A 22252-nucleotide genomic window follows, 5' to 3' on the forward strand; every position below is an offset into this window, starting at 1 on the left:
TGATCGGTCAGTGATAACGCTCATTAAAGTAATGAATATGCGCTCCACGCTTATGGAAGTGGAGACGCGTGCATATTCATTACTTTAATGAGCGGTACCCATGTGACCACTCAGCACAGGAAGGAAGACAAGAAGAGAGATTCCGGGCGACCGAGATGCAGGGACTGATATGCGGGGATGACACCAGGAGGGTGAGTATGATGTCTTCTGTACCCCCCATTTCCGCTGGCAATGACTCGTGCATAAGCCGAGAGGGGCGTTTTCAGCACAAAAAAATGTGCTGAAAATCTCGGCTTATACACAAGTACATACGGTATTTGTTAGTCTTTAGTGAATTTGAACCTTCGATCATTTGATTGCTTGTGCTATATACAGCAATGCAGAAATCACAATCTCCTATGAACCCCAGTCACAAGCTTGGTTTCACAGAAGTACCATGATGACAGACACAGGGGTCTTCAGCAGACCACTGGCTGTCATGGCAACACATCGTTGGCCCACAAGAAGGGATAGAACGGAGTGCCCTCCTGCCGGTGTGCTTTTGATGCCGCTGTCACAGATTGACAGCAGCAGTTAACAGTTTATTGGAGCTCAGCTCCACCCACGGCTGTTAGAGGCAGATGATAGCTGAATACTGCAGTCATTATCTGCTGGGAAAGATGCAGGCTCGGCCTGCGAGCCTGCATCAAAAGCAGGCAGACTTACGATGGACATAGTATGTCATAAGCTGTTAAGGGGTTAATTCACTGCTCTGTCTCAGATTTTTGGTCCAGTGGGTGGTCCGATCAGTGGTTATCAGTTGTTCACAGCTATCTCTATAGGTGCACTTATTCAAAGAAAGCTGCCAGTCACTGATAAGACTGCCCACGGGACCAAAAATCCCAGAAAGAGCAAAGGATTAAATGAGTAAAACACAGATATACTAAATCTTTTTCACAAAACTATGTATCCGTCAACTCAGCTCACGCTGTTGTATTACGTGATGCCATTAGATTGGGCTGCATTTATATGGTGATAGATTCCTTTTAAGTACGGTAATTTGATATGCAATCAACTACAGATTTTGTTTTCCTCTTTTTTTATTTAGGGCGTTAAAGAAATTATAGATACTTGGGAAAATATGAAATTTACCGTACAGAGGTATATAAAGGGCACTCAAGACCGTGGTAGCATACTGGGGTCTGTTGATGATTTCCTACAAATACTTGATGACAATGCTATGAACCTACAGAGTATTTCTGGAAGTCGCTTTGTTGGTCCTTTCCTGAATACAGTACAACAGTGGGAAAAGACGCTTTCTCTCATTGGAGAAGTAATTGCAGTAAGTGCAGAATTATTATTAATTTTACTTAAAATCCTTTTACATTTTTTGTAAAATGATAATCAATATTGTTTGTCTGGTTTACAGGTATGGATGGTAGTTCAACGAAAATGGATGTATTTGGAGAGTATTTTTATTGGAGGTGATATCAGGTCACAGCTGCCAGATGAGGCGAAAAAATTTGACAATATTCATAAAATATTTAAAAGGGTAAGTCTAGGTAAAATAATAATTGGATTATTATTATTATTGATCATGAAAGTAATAATTGTTCTTAACATACCTGTACTTTTATTTTTAAGAGATTTCCTCCCTCTGTTACAATGTCTTTATGTAATCTTTCAGATAATGTCAGATACTGTGAAGGATCCGGTAATAAAGCGTTGCTGTCTGGCCTCAAATCGATTGTTTGACTTACAAAACCTAAGTGAGGGTCTTGAGAAGTGTCAAAAGAGTCTAAATGATTACTTGGACTCCAAGAGAAATGCTTTTCCTCGATTCTTCTTCATATCAGATGATGAGCTGCTCAGTATCCTGGGTAGCAGTGATCCCACTTGTGTTCAGGAGCACATTATCAAGGTGACTTCTTTATACTGTCTAATATCGTTTATTATTACTATCATTTATTATTTACTATATTTCTGTGATATTATAATACCATGAAAACATACAGCGTTTCGTACTACATTGCTACTTGACATGGTCTCTAATAGACTGAAAAGCTGTGGAATTAGCCTACAATCTATCTATATAATCGTCTAAGGGTCACTTCTGTCTGTTTGTCTGTCACGGAAATCCCGCGTCGCTGATTGGTCGCGGCCGGTAGGTGGCACTAGAGTTCTAGTTCTCTTCCTCTCTGAAGAGACAATTTGCATAATTAGCATCTGTTCAAATAAACATGTAACAGAGCTATCTAACATAAAGTGCCTTAAAAAAGTGTTCATACCCAGTGAAATTTTCCATATTTTTTCACGTTATACCCACAAACTTAACCCCTTAGTGACCAAACAAATTTTGACCCTAATGACCAGGCCAAATTATAGAAATCTGACCAGTGTCACTTTATGAGGTAATAACTCTGGAACGCTTCAATGGATCCCACTGATTCTGGGTTTGTTTTTTTTCGATTCATATTGTACTACATGATGGTGGTAAATTTTGTTCGATATGACTTGTTTTATTTGTGAAAAACAATTCAATTTTGACTAAAATGTTGAAATTCTTTTTTCAATTTCAAACTTTCAATGTTTATATCCTTAAACCAGTTAGTCACGCTGTACAAAATAATTATTAAATAACATTTCCCATGTATTTACTTTACATCTGCAGCATTTTCCAAACGTTCTTTTATTTTGTTAGGATGTTAGAGGGGTTAAACGTTTAGCAGCAATTTCCTATTTTTTTCAGCAAATTTACAAAACCTGTTTCTTTAGAGACATATTCAGATTTAAATGGACTTTGAGGGACCTATATATCGTAAACTCCCCATAAGTGATACCGTTTAAAAACACACAATCCCTCAAATACTTAAAAACTGCTATCAGGATTTTTTTTAACCCTTCAGGTACTACACAGGAATTAATGCAAAGTGGAAGGAAAAAAATAATTAAAATTTTACCTCTAAAATGTTGCTTTAGCTTCAATTTTTTCACTTTTGAAAGACATTCCCCCAAAAAGTTGACACCACAGTTGGTTCCCCACTTTCTTATAAACACAGCGATACCCCACATGTAATCAAAAAGTATTGTTTGGACAAACGGCAAGGCTCGGAGTGGAAGGAGCAATATTTGAATTTTGGAACACAAGTATCACTGAAAGAGATTGCGGGCGACATGTCACATTTGCGGAGCCTCTAAGCCTCTAAGCAGCAGAACCCCCCACAAGTGACCCCATTTTGGAAATTACAAACCTCAAGGATTTTATCCAGGGGTATAGTGGGGATTTTGAACCCAAAGATACTAAACAGAATTTGATAACATTAGGTTGTCATATTGAATATATCGTCATCATTTTTTTTTGTATCTTTTGAAAAAACCTAAGCCAACCCTAAACCTAGCCTAACCCTTATGGGGAAAAAATAAAGATATAGAAATGATAAAATAACAAAATTAAAAATGTTATAATCTGACTTAGGGGATGCATGACACTGGTGGGGGGTGATCAAGGGAGTGCACAGTGAGGCACAGCACAACTACTGTCCTATATACTAATGATTGAGATTTTGATTACTGTGATAGATGCTATTACAGTGATCAAATGTTAAGAATTAATAGGAAAATTCCTGTAGTTACTGGGTGCTGGCCCGCAGATCTTGGCGGGTACGCTGCCCATGCGCCCGCCATTTTGCTTCATGAAGAGGAGAAGGATGGCTGGGGATGGTGTATCCGGTACTATGGTACCGTGAGGGGCTTGGGACACCATTTCTCTCTCTTCTGACATGTTACTGTATTTTTCAGACTATAAGATGCACCGTACGATAAGACGCACCCAGGTTTTAGAGGAGGAAAATAGAAAAAAAAATTGAAGCAAAAAATGTAGTCAATTCTGTACAAATATTCCAAATCCTGGTATATATGTCACCTATCCAGCTATATATGGCCCCCTCATCCCCATTCTTCTATACATGGTCCCCTCACCCCATTCTGGTATACATGGTCCCCACATCCCCATTTTGGCATGCATGACCCTCTCATCCCCATCCTGGTGTGCATGGGCCCCTCAACCCTATCCTGGTATACATGGCCCCCTTCATCCCTATTTTGGTATACATGGCCACCTCATCCCTATCCTGGTATGCATAGCCCCCTCATCCCTATCCTGGTATGCATGGTTCCCTCATCCCTATCCTGGTATGCATGGCCCTCATCAGAAAAACATAAAAAAATTAACCGTTCTACTTATCTTCCCTGCGCTTCCTCACAGCATCCTGTTCTGATGCCAGCAGCTGATTTATGCTTGTAAGCAGCACATGGCAGTGACGTCATGTACTGCTTACAAGCCAAGGACTTCTGACAGAATACTCCCTGCTCCCCACACCACTATGGGCATGTGAAGAAGCGAGTATTCATTTCTCTTTAATAGCAGGCTCACTGTAAGCCGAAGCCTTCGGCTTCATGCTGGACGATCACTTGTGCCCGCTACTAAAGAGATTGAATATTCACTGCTCTGCACTCCCATGGGGGTGGGGAGCAGTGAAAATTCATTCTGTTTAATAGTGGGCACATGTGATCACCCAGCAGGTGCAGGAAGTTGGTGGCTGCTGCTACTGTGCCCGCTATTAAAGAGAAATGAATATTCACTGCTCCACACGTATATTGCTGTGATCGCCCCGTCCAGCTAACAGTATGCCTGCTATTAAAGAGAAATGAATATTCACTGCTGCCCATGCCCATAGACCCTCCCATCTCTCTGCATGGGCTTCAGTGCATAGAGGTGGGAGGGATTATGGGCATGTGGAGCAGTGAATATTAATTTCTCTTTAACACCTTCTTCCTGTCAAGGTTTCATAACTGACTGTGGTCTAGGGACACTGTTAGTGATGGCTCAGCAGACCTATGGAATCTGAAATGTGCTGAACTGTTGGTTTTGTGAGTGACAGTTCAGTCATCCAATTTTAATCCTGGAGTGTGCTGGGCTGTCAGCATTTTGATTGACTGCCCTGCTGCTCCATCTTGTTTAGTCTGCAGGCATTTCCCTGGGTGCCTCCCATCCTCAAATGATTTGCTAGGTATTTAGCTGGCTTGCTGTGAGCACCAGATTTTCAGTTGTAGCTTTGCTTTAGACTTGTTTGTTTGCTCTGTGTCTGACTTCTGTCTATGATTTTGGGTCTGTTGTGACAATTCTCGTGGAGTGTCCCATCTGCTTTGGACGCTCCCTGACTTCTGGTATCTGACCTGGACTTGGCCTCTGACTATTTGCTTGTTGTACTCCCTGGTTTTGACATACTGTACCTTTCTGGCATTCTGGCATTTAAATCTGGACTGTTTCCAGTCCACGCCTTTGACTTACCCCTCTGTACTACAAGCTCTCCCGGTATCTGACCTCGGACCTCCTGACTACCCTGTCTCGCGGCTTACCTGTGAGTAGTGACTGAGCTTGACACTTCCACATGCTAGCTGTGTGCCCTATGTGGCTTTTTTTGAAACTGCAAAAGGACTTCTTAAAACTTTCAAAATTGTCTTTCTTCTTGCCACTCTTCCATGAAGGCCAGATTTCTGGAGTATACGACTAATAGTTGTCCTGTGGACAGATTCTCCCACCTGAGCTGTGCATCTCCTCATCATCTCCTCAACTACTCCAGAGTGACCATGGGCCACTTGGCTGCTTTTCTAATTAGTGCTCTCCTTGCTTGGGATGTCAGTCTAGGTATGTCTTGGTAGGTTTGCAGTTGTGCCATACTATTCATATTTGTATGACTGATTGAAAAGTGCTCCATGAGATGTTCAGAGCTTAGGCAACTTTTACAACCAAACTCTACTTTACTCTTCTTCACAACTTTATCCCTGACCTGTCTGATGTGTCCCTTGGTCTCTATGATGCTGTCAAATGCTCTCAAACAAACCTCTGAGGCCTTCTTCACAAAACATCTGTAGTTATACTAAGAATAAATTACTCACAGGTGGACGCAATTTACTAAATATGTGGATGTAATTGGTCAGTCAGGATTTCATTTATGGGTATCCGTCTACTGGGGACTGAATACAAATGCACGTCACAATTTTCAGATTTAAAAAATTTAAAAAAACATGCATCATTCCCTTTCTACTTCACAGATACTTTCTACTTTGGCACATACAGTATATCACATAAAATCACAATAAAATACACTTATGCTTATGGATGTAAAGTGAAAAAATGTGGAAACGTTCACGGGTATGAATACTTTTTCAAGATACTGTATGTAATGAAAGATTCTCCTACATTTAGACTAAACATTATACATACCTGAACACCTACTTTATTGCAGATGTATGATAACATTGCATCACTGAGATTCCAAGATGGAGACAATGGTGAAATGTTGGCGACAGGGATGATCTCAGCTGAGGGAGAGGAGATGGCATTCCGCCAGGCTATAGCTGCTGAAGGTCGCGTGGAGGATTGGATGACTGCTGTACTGCAGGAAATGAGGAGAACCAACAGACTCATTACTAAGGAGGCCATATTTAGATATTGTGAGGATAAGAGCAGGTACTGTGCATATATCACCATCTTATAATTATGCGAACCATATATTTCTATAGTCAACTTGACTAAAAAGAACATGATAGGACTCCAAGCTGTATCAGCATAAGAACTTAGCCCTTCAAAGTGCGTTTCGCTTCGGTATTTCAAATATTGGTTTTTAGAGAATGTCTCAAGTGCTTGTACACTAACACTTTCCAAATCATCCTGAATGCAAATACCAAATTAACAGAGTTGTCAGGGTGAATAAAGTGATAGGTGATCCTAAGAAATAGTAAAAATATTTATTTATTTGTTCCAACATTTTCAAGATAGATCGCACAACTCTTTTCAAGATTTTGCAATGTAAGTAACCCGTTGTATAACATGAGAGAGAAGACAATAAACAACTCTTTATTTCATGCTCTGCATCTACAATGGTACTTGACAGTCTTGACATAGGTGTGGGATCCAGAGATGGGACCTGCATCAATCAGAAAGATAGAACATGCTGTGGGTCTTAGATTGGAAACCCCTTAAATAATAAACTAAGTAATTGCCTCCTTCTTATTTTTGGTCTACGTTAATTTTACAGGGTAGACTGGATGCTGTTGTATCAAGGGATGGTTGTCCTAGCTGGTAATCAGGTGTGGTGGACCTGGGAAGTTGAAGATGTCTTCCATAAGGTTAAAAAAGGAGAGAAACAAGCACTGAAGAGCTATGCTAAAAAAATGCACCAGCAGATTGACGAACTAGTTACCCGGATCACAGAACCTCTAAGTAAAAACGACAGGAAAAAGTATAATACTGTTCTGATTATTGACGTACATGCTAGAGACATTGTGGACATATTTGTGAGAGACAGGTGGGTTTAATGTTAACATAAGCTCTTGCCAGCTGACATTGTGATTGGCGACTGTCTAATGGACATTTTTGACCTTTTTCTTAGCATTATGGATGCCCGCGAGTTTGAATGGGAAAGTCAATTACGTTTCTACTGGGACAGAGAACCAGATGAACTGAATGTCCGACAGTGCACTGGAACCTTTTCCTATGGTTATGAGTACATGGGTCTAAATGGAAGGCTAGTCATTACGCCTCTGACTGATCGGATCTATCTCACTCTTACACAGGTATCTGGTGTGATCTTATTACATCATTTAGGTTGTATGATGAGAGAACACATACATTGACAGAGAATTGTATACCTTATGATAATATTTTGCTGGGTCTGTCATAGATGGAGAATGCTGACCATGAAATAAAATCTATACTGTCATTGTGGTGTCTTTTTTTATGCAGTCGACATAGCTGATTTAACAAATAATTGTGTTTTTTTCCCACTTATTGCTTTTGTTGTATATCTGCTAAGGGGATTCACCTTGATTGAATGTACCTAGGTACTAAGTATGACCAAGGTTATAATGGCCTCCTGCCCATGCTCTATGTCAGCAAGCTTTAGAGTCTGTTTTTGTTTCTAATTTTTAAGGCGCTCTCCATGTATTTGGGTGGAGCACCTGCAGGGCCAGCGGGTACTGGTAAAACTGAGACAACTAAAGATCTGGCAAAAGCTCTCGGATTGCTGTGTGTGGTGACAAACTGTGGTGAAGGCATGGACTACAAGGTAAACTCGATCATTTTTTGTGTTTTTGTTATTTATTGAGCACGTGCTTATAGTGTATTCACATGCAAACATGACTTTATTAGGTCATCCTGTTATCTTATTACTATTAGACACACTGTAGAGAATATGGCAATTTAGAAAGAATATTTTATAGCTTATATTGTAGGGAATCTGTCAGCAGGATTTAATGCTTACTGTATTTTTATGCGCATGTAGCTCTTTCAACAACAAGTCCAGCAATACGTTTACATGGGCAGTTCATTCCTCCGTTACCGAGAAATCAACGTTTGAATTGACATGCAAATGAGGCTGAAGAGCTATTGTAGATCTGAAGCCTCTGTCACTCCAGCTCTATTCCCAGCCCTCCTCCTTCTATGCTGTGTGACGTGAGACAAAGGAGGAGGTGGAACAGGACAGCAAATAGAGCTGGAGTGACAGAGGCTTCAGATCTACAACAGTCTATCAGCCTCATTTGCGTATCAATTCAAAGGCTGATTTCTCAGGAATGGAGGAAAGGACTGGTCATGTAAAGGTATTGCTGGACTCATCTTTGAAAGATCCAAATGTGCATATGAATAGTTTGGGGGTGACATCCTGCTGGCAGACTCTTTTTATAAATTTTTACTTTCATGTACAATAAATACATTGCACTGCCATTGTTGTTGTGTTCAACCTGTAGTCCGGAATTTTGTTTGTAACTTTTCATCATTTTTTTAAGGCTGTTGGTAAAATCTTCTCTGGCCTGGCACAATGCGGAGCATGGGGCTGCTTTGATGAATTTAATCGTATTGACGCCTCGGTACTCTCAGTTATTTCCTCTCAGATACAGACCATACGTAATGCCTTAATCCATCACTTGAAGAAATTTCAGGTGGGTTGCTGGATCACCTGAATGTGTTGCATATCCCACAGAGAGATTTATGAAACAGTCTCCTTTTGTTTTTTTTCATATATGCTTAAAATCAAGTAATTGCTCATTAAGGACTTCCTCATACATATCGTTTTTACTGTGCTTTTTCCATGCATTTTTTTATGTAGGTAAAAGCACTGTAGCTTTTCACAGTGGCAACAGAATGAATGTGATTTTTTCTACCAATTTGGACTTACGGTGCTTTAAAAAAATGCAATTTTTTCAGCATACTTATTGCATTTTTTCCCCCGTTGAGATCAATGAGGCAGAGCAGAAAATATGTAATAGAAATTGCACAGCAATGGCATCAAATAACGCACCAAAACATCAATTTTTTAATGGGTAAAAATCCACTGCCTTTTACTCTGAGTTGTCTCTCTTTTGCTCTGTCCATACGTAGCTTAATGTAACCTGCACACATGCGGATTTTATGTTGATTTCCTGCAACATTTCTGCAGCATGTCAATTCTCTCAGAGATTTTGCTGCAGATTTCATTCATACTAAGGAGTGGGGAAAAATCTGCAACAAAAACACATGCAAGGCTATGTGCACACGTTGCGGATTCTCTGCGGATCCGCAGCGTTTTTTGAGGTGCAGAAACGCTGCAGATCCGCAATTGATTTACAGTACAATGTAAATCAATGAGAAAAAAAAAATGCTGTGCGCACTTTGCGGAAAATCCGCTGCGGAAACGCTGCGGTTTAAAAGAAGTAGCATGTCACTTTTTATTTGCGAATTTACAGCGTTTTTGTACCCATTCCATTGTAGAAAACCGCAGGGGTAAAAAACGTAGCAAATCCGCAAGAAAACCCGCAGCAAAAATGCACAGAAACTCTGCGGATCACCACAAAATCCGCAGCTGCGTTTTCTGCCAGGAGAGGCAGAATCCGCACCAGAAATTCCTAAGGCTAATCCGCAACGTGTGCACATAGCCTTAAAAACACATCAAAACGCATCCTGCCAAGAGATGCAGAAATGGTGCAGAAATTCCTGCACCAAACACTTAACGTGTGCACATACCCTAAGGGCTCATGCAGACATCCGTTCAAATCGGACCAAGCACAGACTACTAATGCACAGACTGTCCACCAGCTGTGACGCTCTGGTCGTGAGAACCGCAGCCAGTCTGTGGATTCCAGTCCCAGATCAGAACGATTTGCACAGACATCTGTATGAGCCCTCAACATTTCACCAAATACAGCACAAAGGATGAGGTCTGAAATAAAATCCACGCAAAGCGCTAACATGATGCAAATTTTAAAATCCGCAGGTCAATTTCCATTCGGAAAATTTACACAGTGTGTATATGACTTTTTAAAGCTCTTAAAAATGTAGCTGGTACTGTATTATGCTGTTGATTTTCCGCAAGAAAATTCACGCAGGAAACCTGCACCAAATCTGCGCCTTGGACATATACCGTACTCTTTTGTGTTTGTTTTTTTTTTGTTGCTTTTCTCTTTTGTTCACAATTACTATTTCTCAAGAAGTGATCTGGAAAATGTTGTATTTCCTTATGTTAATTGTCCCATTTTAGAGAAATTTGCTTAAAGGTTTGTTTGGTCTTCTGATAAAAGTCTGTAGTGACTCTTTGCACGCGCGTGCTGCAGGATTCTCAAGAATTGCTAGTGAGAGCAGGTGGTCACAATTTTGTTACATTCCAACTAGACGTGACTGGGTTCTCTTAATACAAGTGAATTAATATACAGTAAGCTGAAGTAAAGAAAATCCGGCACTCTCAATTCATATGCAAAAAGATTAACAAAATTTTATTGATCCACTGTGACAAATAATTCGTTGATGTTTCGGCCAATACCTAGCCTTCATCAGAACTATTTATCTTCAGAGTATATGGATCGCTGGACAGGTGATATCACAAGCAATGCCGCATCTAGGCGCATATAGAGCAATGGCACACAACGTGCAGGGGAAGTAGAAATAGTTCTGATGAAGGCCTAGGTATTGGCCGAAACGTCAACGAATTATTTGTCACAGTGGATCAATAAAATTTTGTTAATCTTTTTGCATATGAATTGAGAGTGCCGGATTTTCTTTACTTTAACATTGGCATTGGTACCCTATTCGTGCACCTCATCACAAAGACGGAGTGCCGTGTTATTACCTTATACAGTAAGCTGAGCATGTCTAGTCAGCATGTGATCCCATGTATGTAAATCATATACTTGTGGTCACATGACCACCTGGTTTTACTGGTGAATCCTGACAACATTCGCAGCATACTCTGTCAGTATTTAGATTACTGCAGACACATATAGTAACTGCAGACTTTTCTCAGAAGACCAGACAACCACCTTAAGCAATAGATTTTGACCCATAAACATCTAGAATCTCTAGTAGGCAGGTTTGATACAGGATATGCTGTGATGATCTCTTATGCGCATTCCTTTACCCCCAACCCTGTATTTTTCTCAATTGTAAAATCTGGATCTGGATTCTAGAACTTGTCATCTGATTTCCCTTTCAATGCATTGATTTGCAGTTTGAAGGTCAGGAGATAACCATGGATGCTCGAATGGGGATTTTCATTACAATGAACCCTGGTTATGCTGGTCGAACAGAATTACCCGAATCAGTGAAAGCTCTATTCAGGCCTGTGGTTGTAATTGTACCAGATCTCCAGCAAATCTGTGAAATTATGCTATTTTCAGAAGGATTTCTTTTGGCCAAGGTAAGTTAAATAAATACATTTTATGACTTATGTAACTAATATTATTGTTATTTATTAATAAGGTATGCCCTGAGCTTCAATAATATCCAGTGTATCTATAAAATATAAGGGAAAACCTGCTTAAATCCTGTTATTAATGCTGATTAGCTTAAGAGGGTTGTCTGGCCTAAGGCTACAATTCAGCAGTCACTCTATGTGACTGCAGACTTGTGAATCTTCGCATCATGCGACTGTGTGCTGTCAGGATTCTCCAGTGCTGGTGCTGGGAGCAGCAGGCGCCCAATTTCAAGTATTCTATATGCATACATGTGATCACATACTGACTAGATGGGCGCGGCCTTGCTCCATGCAAGTGTATGGAGTAAGGCCTGACACAGTCTAGTTGTAATGTAGCGAAAGTATGCAAATTGCGTACTTGTGACCACATGACTGCCCATTCTTGGTACTGGCACAGGAGAATCCCCACAGTACGCAGTGTGCATGATGTGAGGGTGCACAAGTCTGCAGTAAAAAAAAAAAATCACAGTAGACTTCTAGGCTAATTCCGGACAACCCCTTTGCTCTATTGAGTATAAAACTATTTTATGTCATTTTAGAACTTGGCTAAAAAAATGACCGTGTTATATAAACTTGCCAAAGAACAACTGTCCAAACAGCACCATTATGATTTTGGATTACGTGCCTTAAAATCTGTGTTGGTAATGGCTGGCGAGTTGAAGAGAGGTTCGCCAGACTTAAGTGAAGTAAGTAAATTGGAATTTTTAACAATCGTTCGCATACGTTCATATATTCTTTTTAGGACCCATGATCATCATCGCACAGGGTTAGTGTTATTGCAGTCCTATTAATGCATTAGCCATAGGGCGCCATCTGAGGTTACACATTAGAGGACGAATCATGTTATTCATTATATCCGAAAAAGAGGAAGGTAATTAATTTCTCCTCGAGTTTGATGACCAGGGAGGAAGACATTGTGAATTTACCGTATTTCTACTGTGAGGTTACCACTTGGAAAAGATTGGAAAAGCAATGTCTTTGTAAATGTTTGGCCTATATTACACCTCTCAGTGCAAATATATGGCTATAACATGTTCCATTCCCTTTAGGATGTTGTTTTGATGAGGGCATTGAGAGACATGAACCTACCCAAGTTTGTGTTTGAGGATGTCCCCTTATTTCTTGGCTTAATTTCGGACTTGTTCCCGGGACTGGACTGTCCTCGAGTTCGCTACCCCAACTTTAATGATGCAGTAGAAGAGGCTCTCATAGACAACAACTATGTCCTGCTGCCTGTTCAGGTAAGGTACAAAACAAATTTGCAATGCTGACTTTTCTTGCTATAATCAATGGCCTTAAATTTAAAGACACGGTATAAAGAAGAGAAATTATAAGTTGTAATGTATTCATCTTTCACTTTTATACAATCTTTATTTTTTTTTTGTTTTTTTTTATAGGTAGACAAAGTTGTTCAGATGTATGAGACTATGCTGACACGTCACACCACCATGGTAGTTGGACCCACAGGAGGGGGAAAATCTGTTGTGATTAATGCTTTGTGTTTAGCACAGACTAAGTAAGTACTTCCTTTCCTTCACAGGCAACATTTAGGCTGGAGTTATACAGCAACTTGTAGTGCGCTTCAGCAATTTTCAGATTAAATAAAAAACATCTGTGAGACTAGTCTGTGATTTTGCTGTAAAAACATGGCCAAATCTCAGATAACTCTCGCATGAGTCGCAGTTGTATGTGATTTGCACTGAAGTGTACAGGAAATAACTCACGTGGGTCTTGCAATAGAGAATCCAACATATTTGGAAACATTGTGTGTTGCAGTTGCAAACGGGTGCAATGCGACACCATAGAAAGCCATTACATGCGATGTCCTAATGTGACAATGTGATTTTACTGTCACCATGTAGCTCTAGCCTAAATGTTAAAGGAGTGCTCTGAAATACAAATACATTTTCGTCCTAAATTCTAATCTATTTAATGCCATAATCTAACTATTTTCTAATATACTTATATTAAAAATTTTCTATCCTTCATTTACTACACTGACTGTTTTTTTTACAGGTTCATTTTTGATGACACGTGTGAGAATCCCAACGCATGCTTGGATTCTCAAATGTAGCGTCATCAGTCTACATAGGCTGTAGTCACTGCTGCAGCCCCTGCCCCTTTCCTGACATCAACTGTTATCAGTGACCTTTGTTTCAGGGGCTGGCCTTCTCTCTGCTCTGTCACTATGGGATGTGCACAATGACAGTGCGCTCTCTCTCTGGCTCAGATCAGTAGTAACGATCTGGCAATAGAGCGTCACTTGTGGAAGGCTGTGCTGGTCTCTGCAAGCTGCGTATTTGTCTTTGTCTTATAGCATGCACTGACAACGTGCTCTGTTGCCGGATGGTTACTACTGATTTGAGCCGGCAACAGAGTGCACTGTCATTGTTCACAACCCACAGTTACAGAGGTGGGACTAGCAAAGCCCCTGAAACGAAGGTCACCAATGACGCTTCGTTTCAGGGAAGCAACTGGGGCTGGGGCAGTGACTACAGCCTCTGTACCCTGATGACGCCTCATTTGAGTATCTCAGCATGTGCTGGGTTTCGCAAACGAAGCATAATCGAAAAAGAAGTTGCAAAAAAACAAAACAAAAAAAACTGTGTAGTTAGTGAAGGAAGGGAATTTTTAGTAAGGTATATTAGAAAATATGGCATTAAATGGATAGGCAATTAGGATGAAAATCAATTTGTCTTTTGAACCACCCCTTTATCGTCTGGAACAGATTATGCTCAGTGATTCTGTGTTGTCACAGCAATTGGTATAAATCCGCAATTGAGAAAATAATTAAATATAACTTTTAATTCAACCAGTAAAGAACTTGTTAATCTAATTTGAATAAAATTCAATGGCAAGAACATTATATCCTGGGTACATTAGATATAACATCTCTTTACACGGTTATTCAACATACAAAAGGCTGTGAAGCAGCTGAGTATTTCCTAAACAAAACAGGATATTTTCTTAATGAACAAATACGGTTTGCTATAGATTGTATTAAATTTATTTTAACCCACAATTATTTTCAATTCGATGGGAACTACTACTCCCAGCAGTCGGGTACTGCTATGGGGACCAGGTTCGCGCCCAGCTATGCTAACCTCTTTGTTGGCAGATGGGAGGATTCTGCCATATTTGGGGGTGGCAGGCTGCGCGAGAACCTTATCCTCTGGCATAGGTTTATTGATTTACATCATTTTTATATGGTCAGGAGGCCCAGAATCCCTGGCGGACTTTTTAGCTGATATTAATAAAAATATGTATTTTTTAAATTTTACCGCAGCTATTAGTACCGAGACTATCAATATTCTGGATTTGAAAATTTTCATACAATATGGTATTATCCATACCTGTACTTATTTTAAGCCCACCGACTCCAATAACTATATATCCAAGAATAGTTGCCACCTCCCCAATTGGCTTTTAAATGTGCGAAAAAGTTAATATTCACATGGTATAGAAACTGCTCACGCTCTCAGGATTTTAATAGGGAGGCAGATTTATTGACAACCAAATTTATTAATAAAGGATATGATGATGCAAATCTTTTAAACACTAGATAGGTGGTATTAAGTAAGCCACGCGAAGACCTTTTGAAAGGTACTAGAAATGTTAAAGAAATTTGTGATGTTATGAGTGACATCCCTATCATTATTCAATATAATTCCAATATGCATATTTTTAAGAAAATTGTTGGGAGACACTGGGATTTATTAAAAGAGGATAAAATAATTGGTGACAAAATACCTCCGAATCCCAGATTCATCTTTAGAAAAACCGCAATGTGGGTAATGTAATAGCTCCTTCAATACCTGTCTACAATCAAGAAAGGAGGTCCACCTAATATATTGGGAGAAAAACACCAGGTTTTTACCCCTGTTGTCATTGCAAAATATGGAAACTATTAAAAATACCAAAACAGCAATTTATTGCAAGTGGGATTTTAAGATTCGGGAGGTCATTACGTGCATCACTACTGGGGTGATTTATGCTTTGAAATGCCTATGTAGCAAAATCTATGTGGGACGCACTAAGCGCCCACTTAATGTAAGGATCAACGAACATTTGAGAAATATAAGGAAGAAGTTCGCTGGTCATCCACTGTCTAAACATTATATAGAGCATCATAATGGGTTAATTAATGGCACAATAGTAACAGCCCTGGAGACAATAAAAAAAAACTGGCGAAAAGGGGACCTTATTAATAAAATGTCTAGAGCGGAGAGTAGCTGGATTTTTAATCTGGACTCACTGAAGCCGTCTGGTTTAAACAGTGAAGTCGAGCTGTTTGCGTTTATTTAACCCCTTAGTGACCGAGCCAAATTTTTGAAATCTGACCAGTGTCACTTTATGTGGTAATAACTCTGCAACGCTTCAACAAATCCCAGTGATTTTGAGATTGTTTTTTCGTGACACATTATACTTTATGATAATGGTAAATTTTGTACAACATTTTTTGTGTTTATTTATAAAAAATATCAAAAATTTGAGAAAAATGTTAAAAAATTAGCAATTTTCTAAATTTGAATGATTATCCCTTTAATCCAGATAGTCATACCACAGCAAACCATTAATAAATAACATTTCCCACATGTCTGCTTTACATCAGCACCATTTGTAATATATTATTTTATTTTGTTAGCAGTTTAGGAGGTTTAAAAATGTAGCAGCAATTTTTCATTTTTTCAAAGAAATTTACAAAATTTATTTTTTTAGGGACTTATCCATGTTTGAAGTGACTTTAGGGGTCCCATATATTGGGAAACCCACAAACATGATACCATTTTAAAAACAGCACCCCCTGACATATCAAAAACTGCAGTCAGGTAGTTTATTAACTCTTCAGGTGCTTTACAGGAATTAATGCAAAGTGGTATGACAGAAATGAAAATGTGTATTTTTACCACCTAAATGTCTCTAACTTCTAAACAGATTACTACAGCCGGCAGACTCTAAGGCCGCTATTTGGCCATGAATTGCCATGGCAAACATCAGGACAACAAAATCATGATATGAGGGCACCAATTGGGTCAAAGAAGAAGCCCCCACGCTCTGTTAACCATTTATAATGATGTAGTCACTATTGACAGCAGCATCTAAGGGGTTAAACAGATTTAGATGGTGCAAATACTGATCGTGGTTGGTACAGCAAGTTGTCAGCTATAGTGTACAACTGACAGCTGCTGGATTGTCACCTGTATGGGGATACTATTCTCTTATATCTCAGGTCAGTTAAAAGACGTATTGGCGGTCATTAAGGGGTTAAAACATCCACCTCCACCCTTGACCTATTGCAGCGAAGGAACATATTGTATATAAAGCAGCTATGTTTTCTCTTGGACCATCCCTGATGAACGAGACCGTGATCTCCGAAACGCGTTGGATTTGGTCCTAATAGCGCCTCGTATTCCTGCCGGTCATGTGACAACTGACGTCACTCAAGGTCCTGTCAGCTGAACGCGGCATCGCACACCTTGATCACGAGCCTGGTGAGCTCGTGCACCGCTGGGAAGGAGGCTGAGGGAGCGTCTGTCACCGGCCGGGACAGCGCTCCTGAAGATATCTCGTTCCTGAGCTGCTGCTTTGATTTCTACACTCCGACCATCACATGAACCAAGGGGGACACAAGGAGGAATTAAGCACCCCATACCGTGGACTTTAGCGTCACCTTAAAAAAGGTTAAAAAAAAACCAAAATGCAATATTTGCTATCTAGAGTCTATTAATGTGCACGAATAGCTGGATTAAGAAAAATCTGCATTGAATTAAGTGGACTCCAATCTTCAGGTTACATTTACATGAATGACTTTTTTAGGGGATCGCTATATTTATGTATTTTTTACCCATATCTATTTAAAATGTTCTTTCTTTTTTATTAGTATAGATGGCATGTATAGGCGCAAACTATATGAGTTTTTTTTATAAATTAAATACTGTAATTTATAATCCAGTTGAGTGTTGATTATTCTTATTAATGATAAAAAATATTATCTTTACCAGACTTGGTCTCACAACTAAGTTATATACACTGAATCCCAAGGCCATGAGTGTGATTGAATTGTACGGTATCCTGGACCCCACAACCAGGGACTGGACTGATGGCGTCCTTTCAAACATCTTCAGGGAAATCAACAAGCCAACCGATAAAAAAGAGAGACGGTAAGAGAGAGAAGTATAAAGGTTTGTTCCGATCACATTATGGACACCACCAGTTCTCCATGGACCCCAATAACTTATAAGGAGTTTCCACTGAGGGGTTTGTTGTCTTTGAACAGTGATTACTGCTGCATGTAACATTATATTTCCATCAAATATGACAGAACCTTTATTAGAGGCTCTTAACTAAGGCTCATTCGGACATCTGTGCCAATCAGTACGAGCACGGACCTCTAAGGCATGAACTGGCCCGAGCATGACCGCTTCATGTATTTCTATGAGGCTGTCTCTCTTGGGTCGGGAGAGTTGGGGCCAGTCCATGCACTGTGATCCAGTCTCAGATCAATTTGCACAGATGTCTGAATGAGCTGTAAGATGTAAGAATAACTTGATCTGTTACTAAATAGATTAAAATGATTGTATCATGTCGAAGTCGCCAATATACAAACTAGTGATATGAAAGGCACTTCATGTAAAGTGTTGAGCAACACTAGAACTCAAGCCTTTAGACTCATTTAGAGGAAGACAAACCATTGGTCTCATTCACTTCTATGGAACATTTCCTACAACTTTTACTGGGAGATTGTTTAAAGCTCAAAAATAGTGACAAGTTATCTGTTAAAAATACGTTGATTTTTTTAAACCTATCTAGGTACTTGATTACTGTGTTTTTAGAGTGTTAATTTAAGCCAACTCAGGACTTGGAGGCATTGGATATACTAAGAATGCTATACCAAACCTGGAAAATATTCACATCACATTGAATCCAACTTGTACTCCTCTCAGAAAATTGAGTTACCCCAAAAATTGAATTATTTGATAGAACACTGAGAGTACATAGAAGTGTATCCCTAAAGTCAAAGGTTTTTGTTGAAGATGGCTAGACACACCTGGACTTCCTTCACAGGCCGTATTAGATACCAGGCTGAGTTAGGCAATGGTAGCAGCTCCTAAATCTTAGTAGATGTGATTTACAGTCTATGATTAAATAGTCTCTAGTTGACCACTGGATCCAAACTTGATGATGTGGGTTAGGTTGGTGACTTAAGAAATGAGAGAGATGGGAGAAATAGGACTTGGAGTTAGACCAGGGTGTACAGGATAGATTCAATGGCTCCTATCTTAGTGACTGTAATCCTGTAATTTCTTTTTTTGTATGTAATTGTTCTTATGTATGTTAGTATGGCCTAAAATTGTTCAATAAAATAGAATCTGATTAAAAAGATGAAATAATCATTTTATATCTGAATCTAAAGTAAAATGACTTTGTATTTGGCAATCTATGTGTTGTAAACCATGCTGGGCACTGCCTGTTCACTGATTCTCCCAGATAGCACTTTGAGGCCATGTTCACATAGCGAAAATGTTATATTGTATAAATACCACGGCACAGAAATCTAATTTATTGATGCAACCAAAATTATCTGTACATGAAACAGACTCACCTTTCGGTCAGTATGACCTTCATCAGGGCCAAATGTGAGACAGATGAGGACTTCACGCAGCAGTTCTTCATCTGTCTCACATGTTTAAGTAGATATAATTTGGTGGCATCAATAAATTACGGTACGTTTATTTCATTTGCACATATTTCTGAGTCGTGATATCTAGATAATATAGTACATTTTTCTACCATGAAGCATGAAGAAATTACTGAGACACCAAGGAGAGCAGACGTGTCTGTCTGCTCTCTGCTGGATGAGGACAATAAGGCGCCGTGCTAGTGGCAGCCCATTGCAGCAGCAATAGTTTTGTTTTGTTTTAGTTTTGTTTTGTTTTATTTTGTTTTGTTCTACTTTACTTTATTTTATTTTGGAATTATTTTTGTTATGTGTGAACCTTTTTCTTTCTGAACCTCAGCTTTTTGGTACTCCTAAGGAATTTTCTTTTCCCCAATACCTTCTCCTTCTGAACTTGGATCCGCTGGAATGCTTCCCTTGGATTTATGCTGAACCCTTGGATTTATGCTGAACCCTTGGATTTCCCCTTGGCTGGTTGCTTCTGAACCTAGGATACTCTGATTTGTTTCCCCTGGATGCATACTGCTACCCACAGCTTTCTGGATGTATGCTTCTGATCCTTGGCTCCCCTGGAAGGTTTCCCTTGGATGTTTGCTGCTACCCGCAGCTATCTGGATTTACAGTGCATTTGTGATCTCCTTGCAACCTAGGACTGGTATTATACGCACCTACTGCCAGGCGGCCACTACCTGTCTGGGAATTGGTACAGTTATGTCTGGAGGCGTGCACTGTATACCTCCCTACACGGACAGGGTTAGTGCGACTAACATGGGCAAGGTTTTGATTGATGTCCCTAAGTCTGTTCATAAACGTGTTGCTTACTCAAGGGTCCGACTTCTGGAGCTGCGCAGGCTAATGCCTTCTCCTGCGGTGGGTAGACCATGTGTCCCGTGTGAGGTAAGGCGACCCTACAGAGGCTGCAGAGCGGGCAAAAAACTTAAGGCAAGGCGAAGACGGTTTAAACCTGTAGTTCCGTCCATCATCATGGGGAATGTTCAATCACTGGGTAATAAGTCGGATGAACTGCTGGCATTAATACGGACCCAGAGGGAATACAAGGAATGCAGTTTGATATGTTTTACTGAAACATGGTTACGTGGCGAGATCCCGGACTCAAGTGTTTCAGTACCAGGATTTCACATGGTCCGGGCGGATAGAGACACTATGAAGAGCGGCAAAAAAAAGGGTGGTGGAGTTATACTCTACATAAACAATGGTTGGTGCAATCAGGGGCATGTGACTGTAAGGGAGCGCCATTGTTGTCCGAACATTGAATTGCTAGCTGTTGGCCTCAGACCTTACTATATTCCTAGAGAATTCTCGCTTGTTATTGCAATAGTGTTGTACATACCACCAACTGCAAACCATGAGGCTGCAGGTGAAGTGCTGTCAGGAGTCATTGCCCGGCTCCAGATGAAACACCCCAACTCGCTTACTGTAATCTCTGGGGATTTTAACCGGGCTAAAATGTCTACTGCCTTACCTAAATTCTATCAATTTGTTAAATGTACAACACGTGACAAAATTACGTTGGACTTACTCTATGCGAATGTCAAGAATGCTTATTCATCGTCTACCCTGCCGCCCTTGGGGAAGTCTGATCACAATCTTGTACTATTGTCACCAGTCTACCAACCTGTTGTTAGTACACAGCCTCCTAAGATTAAATCAGTTAGAATGTGGAATCCAACAAATGAACAGGCTTTACAGGATTGCTTTCATCTTACAGACTGGGATGTGCTGCTTGGGACAATGGACGAGTATACAAATGTTAATGAAGTGGTTGGTAGAGTGACTGACTACATTAACTTCTGCACTGATATGTTGGTGCCGACTAAAAAGATTAGGTGTTTTGCAAACAACAAGCCATGGATAACAAAGGAATTGAAGCATTTGCTCAACAGGAAAAAAAAGGCATTTAAACTGGGTGACAAAGAGGAAATTAAAATGATACAGCATGAATTGAAGCATAAAATAAAGGAGGCCCAGGAAGCCTTCAGAATTAAACTTGAAAAGAAACTGTCCCACAATAATACCAGAGAGGTTTGGGCAGGAATGAAATTACTGACTGGGCTTAAGCTGAGGCTTGAAAATGATCCAGGAACAATGGACAAGGCTAATGAGATGAATGAGTATTTCAACAGGTTCAGCAGTACATGTGTACATGTGCCAACTGATAGTGGATGGGAACTGGGTGCAAATTCTGCAACATCGATATTGGAGGATGAGCAGACCTATTTTAGAGTATCCGAAAATGATGTGAGGAGGCAGTTTAAGTCACTTAACATTGGTAAAGCTGCAGGACCAGATGGACTCAGCTCACGTGTCCTTAAAGTGTGTGCAGACCAGCTGTGTACTGTCTTTACCCGCCTATTTAATGGAAGTCTACAAACACAGAGGGTACCGGTGTTATGGAAAACTTCCTGTCTGGTGCCGGTACCCAAGACGACTTCTCCTGCAACCCTAAATGACTATCGTCCTGTAGCCTTAACATCTCATGCTATGAAGGCCTTGGAAAGATTAGTGCTTGCTCACTTAAGACCGAGGGTCAATGCTTTTATTGATCCCCTTCAGTTTGCTTACCGACATAGATTGGGGGTGGATGATGCTATTCTTTCTCTGTTACATAGGGTACATTCATTTCTGGAGAATGACGGAGCCACGGTGCGAGCGATGTTCTTCGATTTCTCGAGTGCATTTAACTCCCTGCAGCCACTTTTACTACACAAAAAGATGACTGATATGAAGGTGGAGGAGGGGATGAGAAATTGGATAACTGACTACCTATCAGATCGGCCACAGTTTGTACAGA

General features: G+C 40.1%; 1 protein-coding gene across 1 annotated transcript in view; it reads left to right on the forward strand.

Moving 5' to 3' along the window:
* The window catches only part of DNAH10 (dynein axonemal heavy chain 10), a 255018-nt gene that overhangs the window by 135307 nt on the left and 97459 nt on the right, over positions 1-22252 (forward strand). The window contains exons 27-39 of the mRNA XM_069755992.1: positions 1088-1321; positions 1409-1531; positions 1667-1900; positions 6288-6511; positions 7080-7349; positions 7434-7617; positions 7974-8108; positions 8827-8979; positions 11517-11705; positions 12302-12448; positions 12812-13003; positions 13160-13278; positions 17765-17923. Of these exons, the coding sequence (XP_069612093.1) occupies positions 1088-1321; positions 1409-1531; positions 1667-1900; positions 6288-6511; positions 7080-7349; positions 7434-7617; positions 7974-8108; positions 8827-8979; positions 11517-11705; positions 12302-12448; positions 12812-13003; positions 13160-13278; positions 17765-17923 (2363 nt within the window). The remainder of the gene's footprint in view (positions 1-1087; positions 1322-1408; positions 1532-1666; positions 1901-6287; positions 6512-7079; positions 7350-7433; positions 7618-7973; positions 8109-8826; positions 8980-11516; positions 11706-12301; positions 12449-12811; positions 13004-13159; positions 13279-17764; positions 17924-22252) is intronic.

Source organism: Ranitomeya imitator, chromosome 1 (genome assembly GCF_032444005.1).
Source record: "Ranitomeya imitator isolate aRanImi1 chromosome 1, aRanImi1.pri, whole genome shotgun sequence".
NCBI classification, from domain to species: Eukaryota; Metazoa; Chordata; class Amphibia; order Anura; family Dendrobatidae; genus Ranitomeya; species Ranitomeya imitator.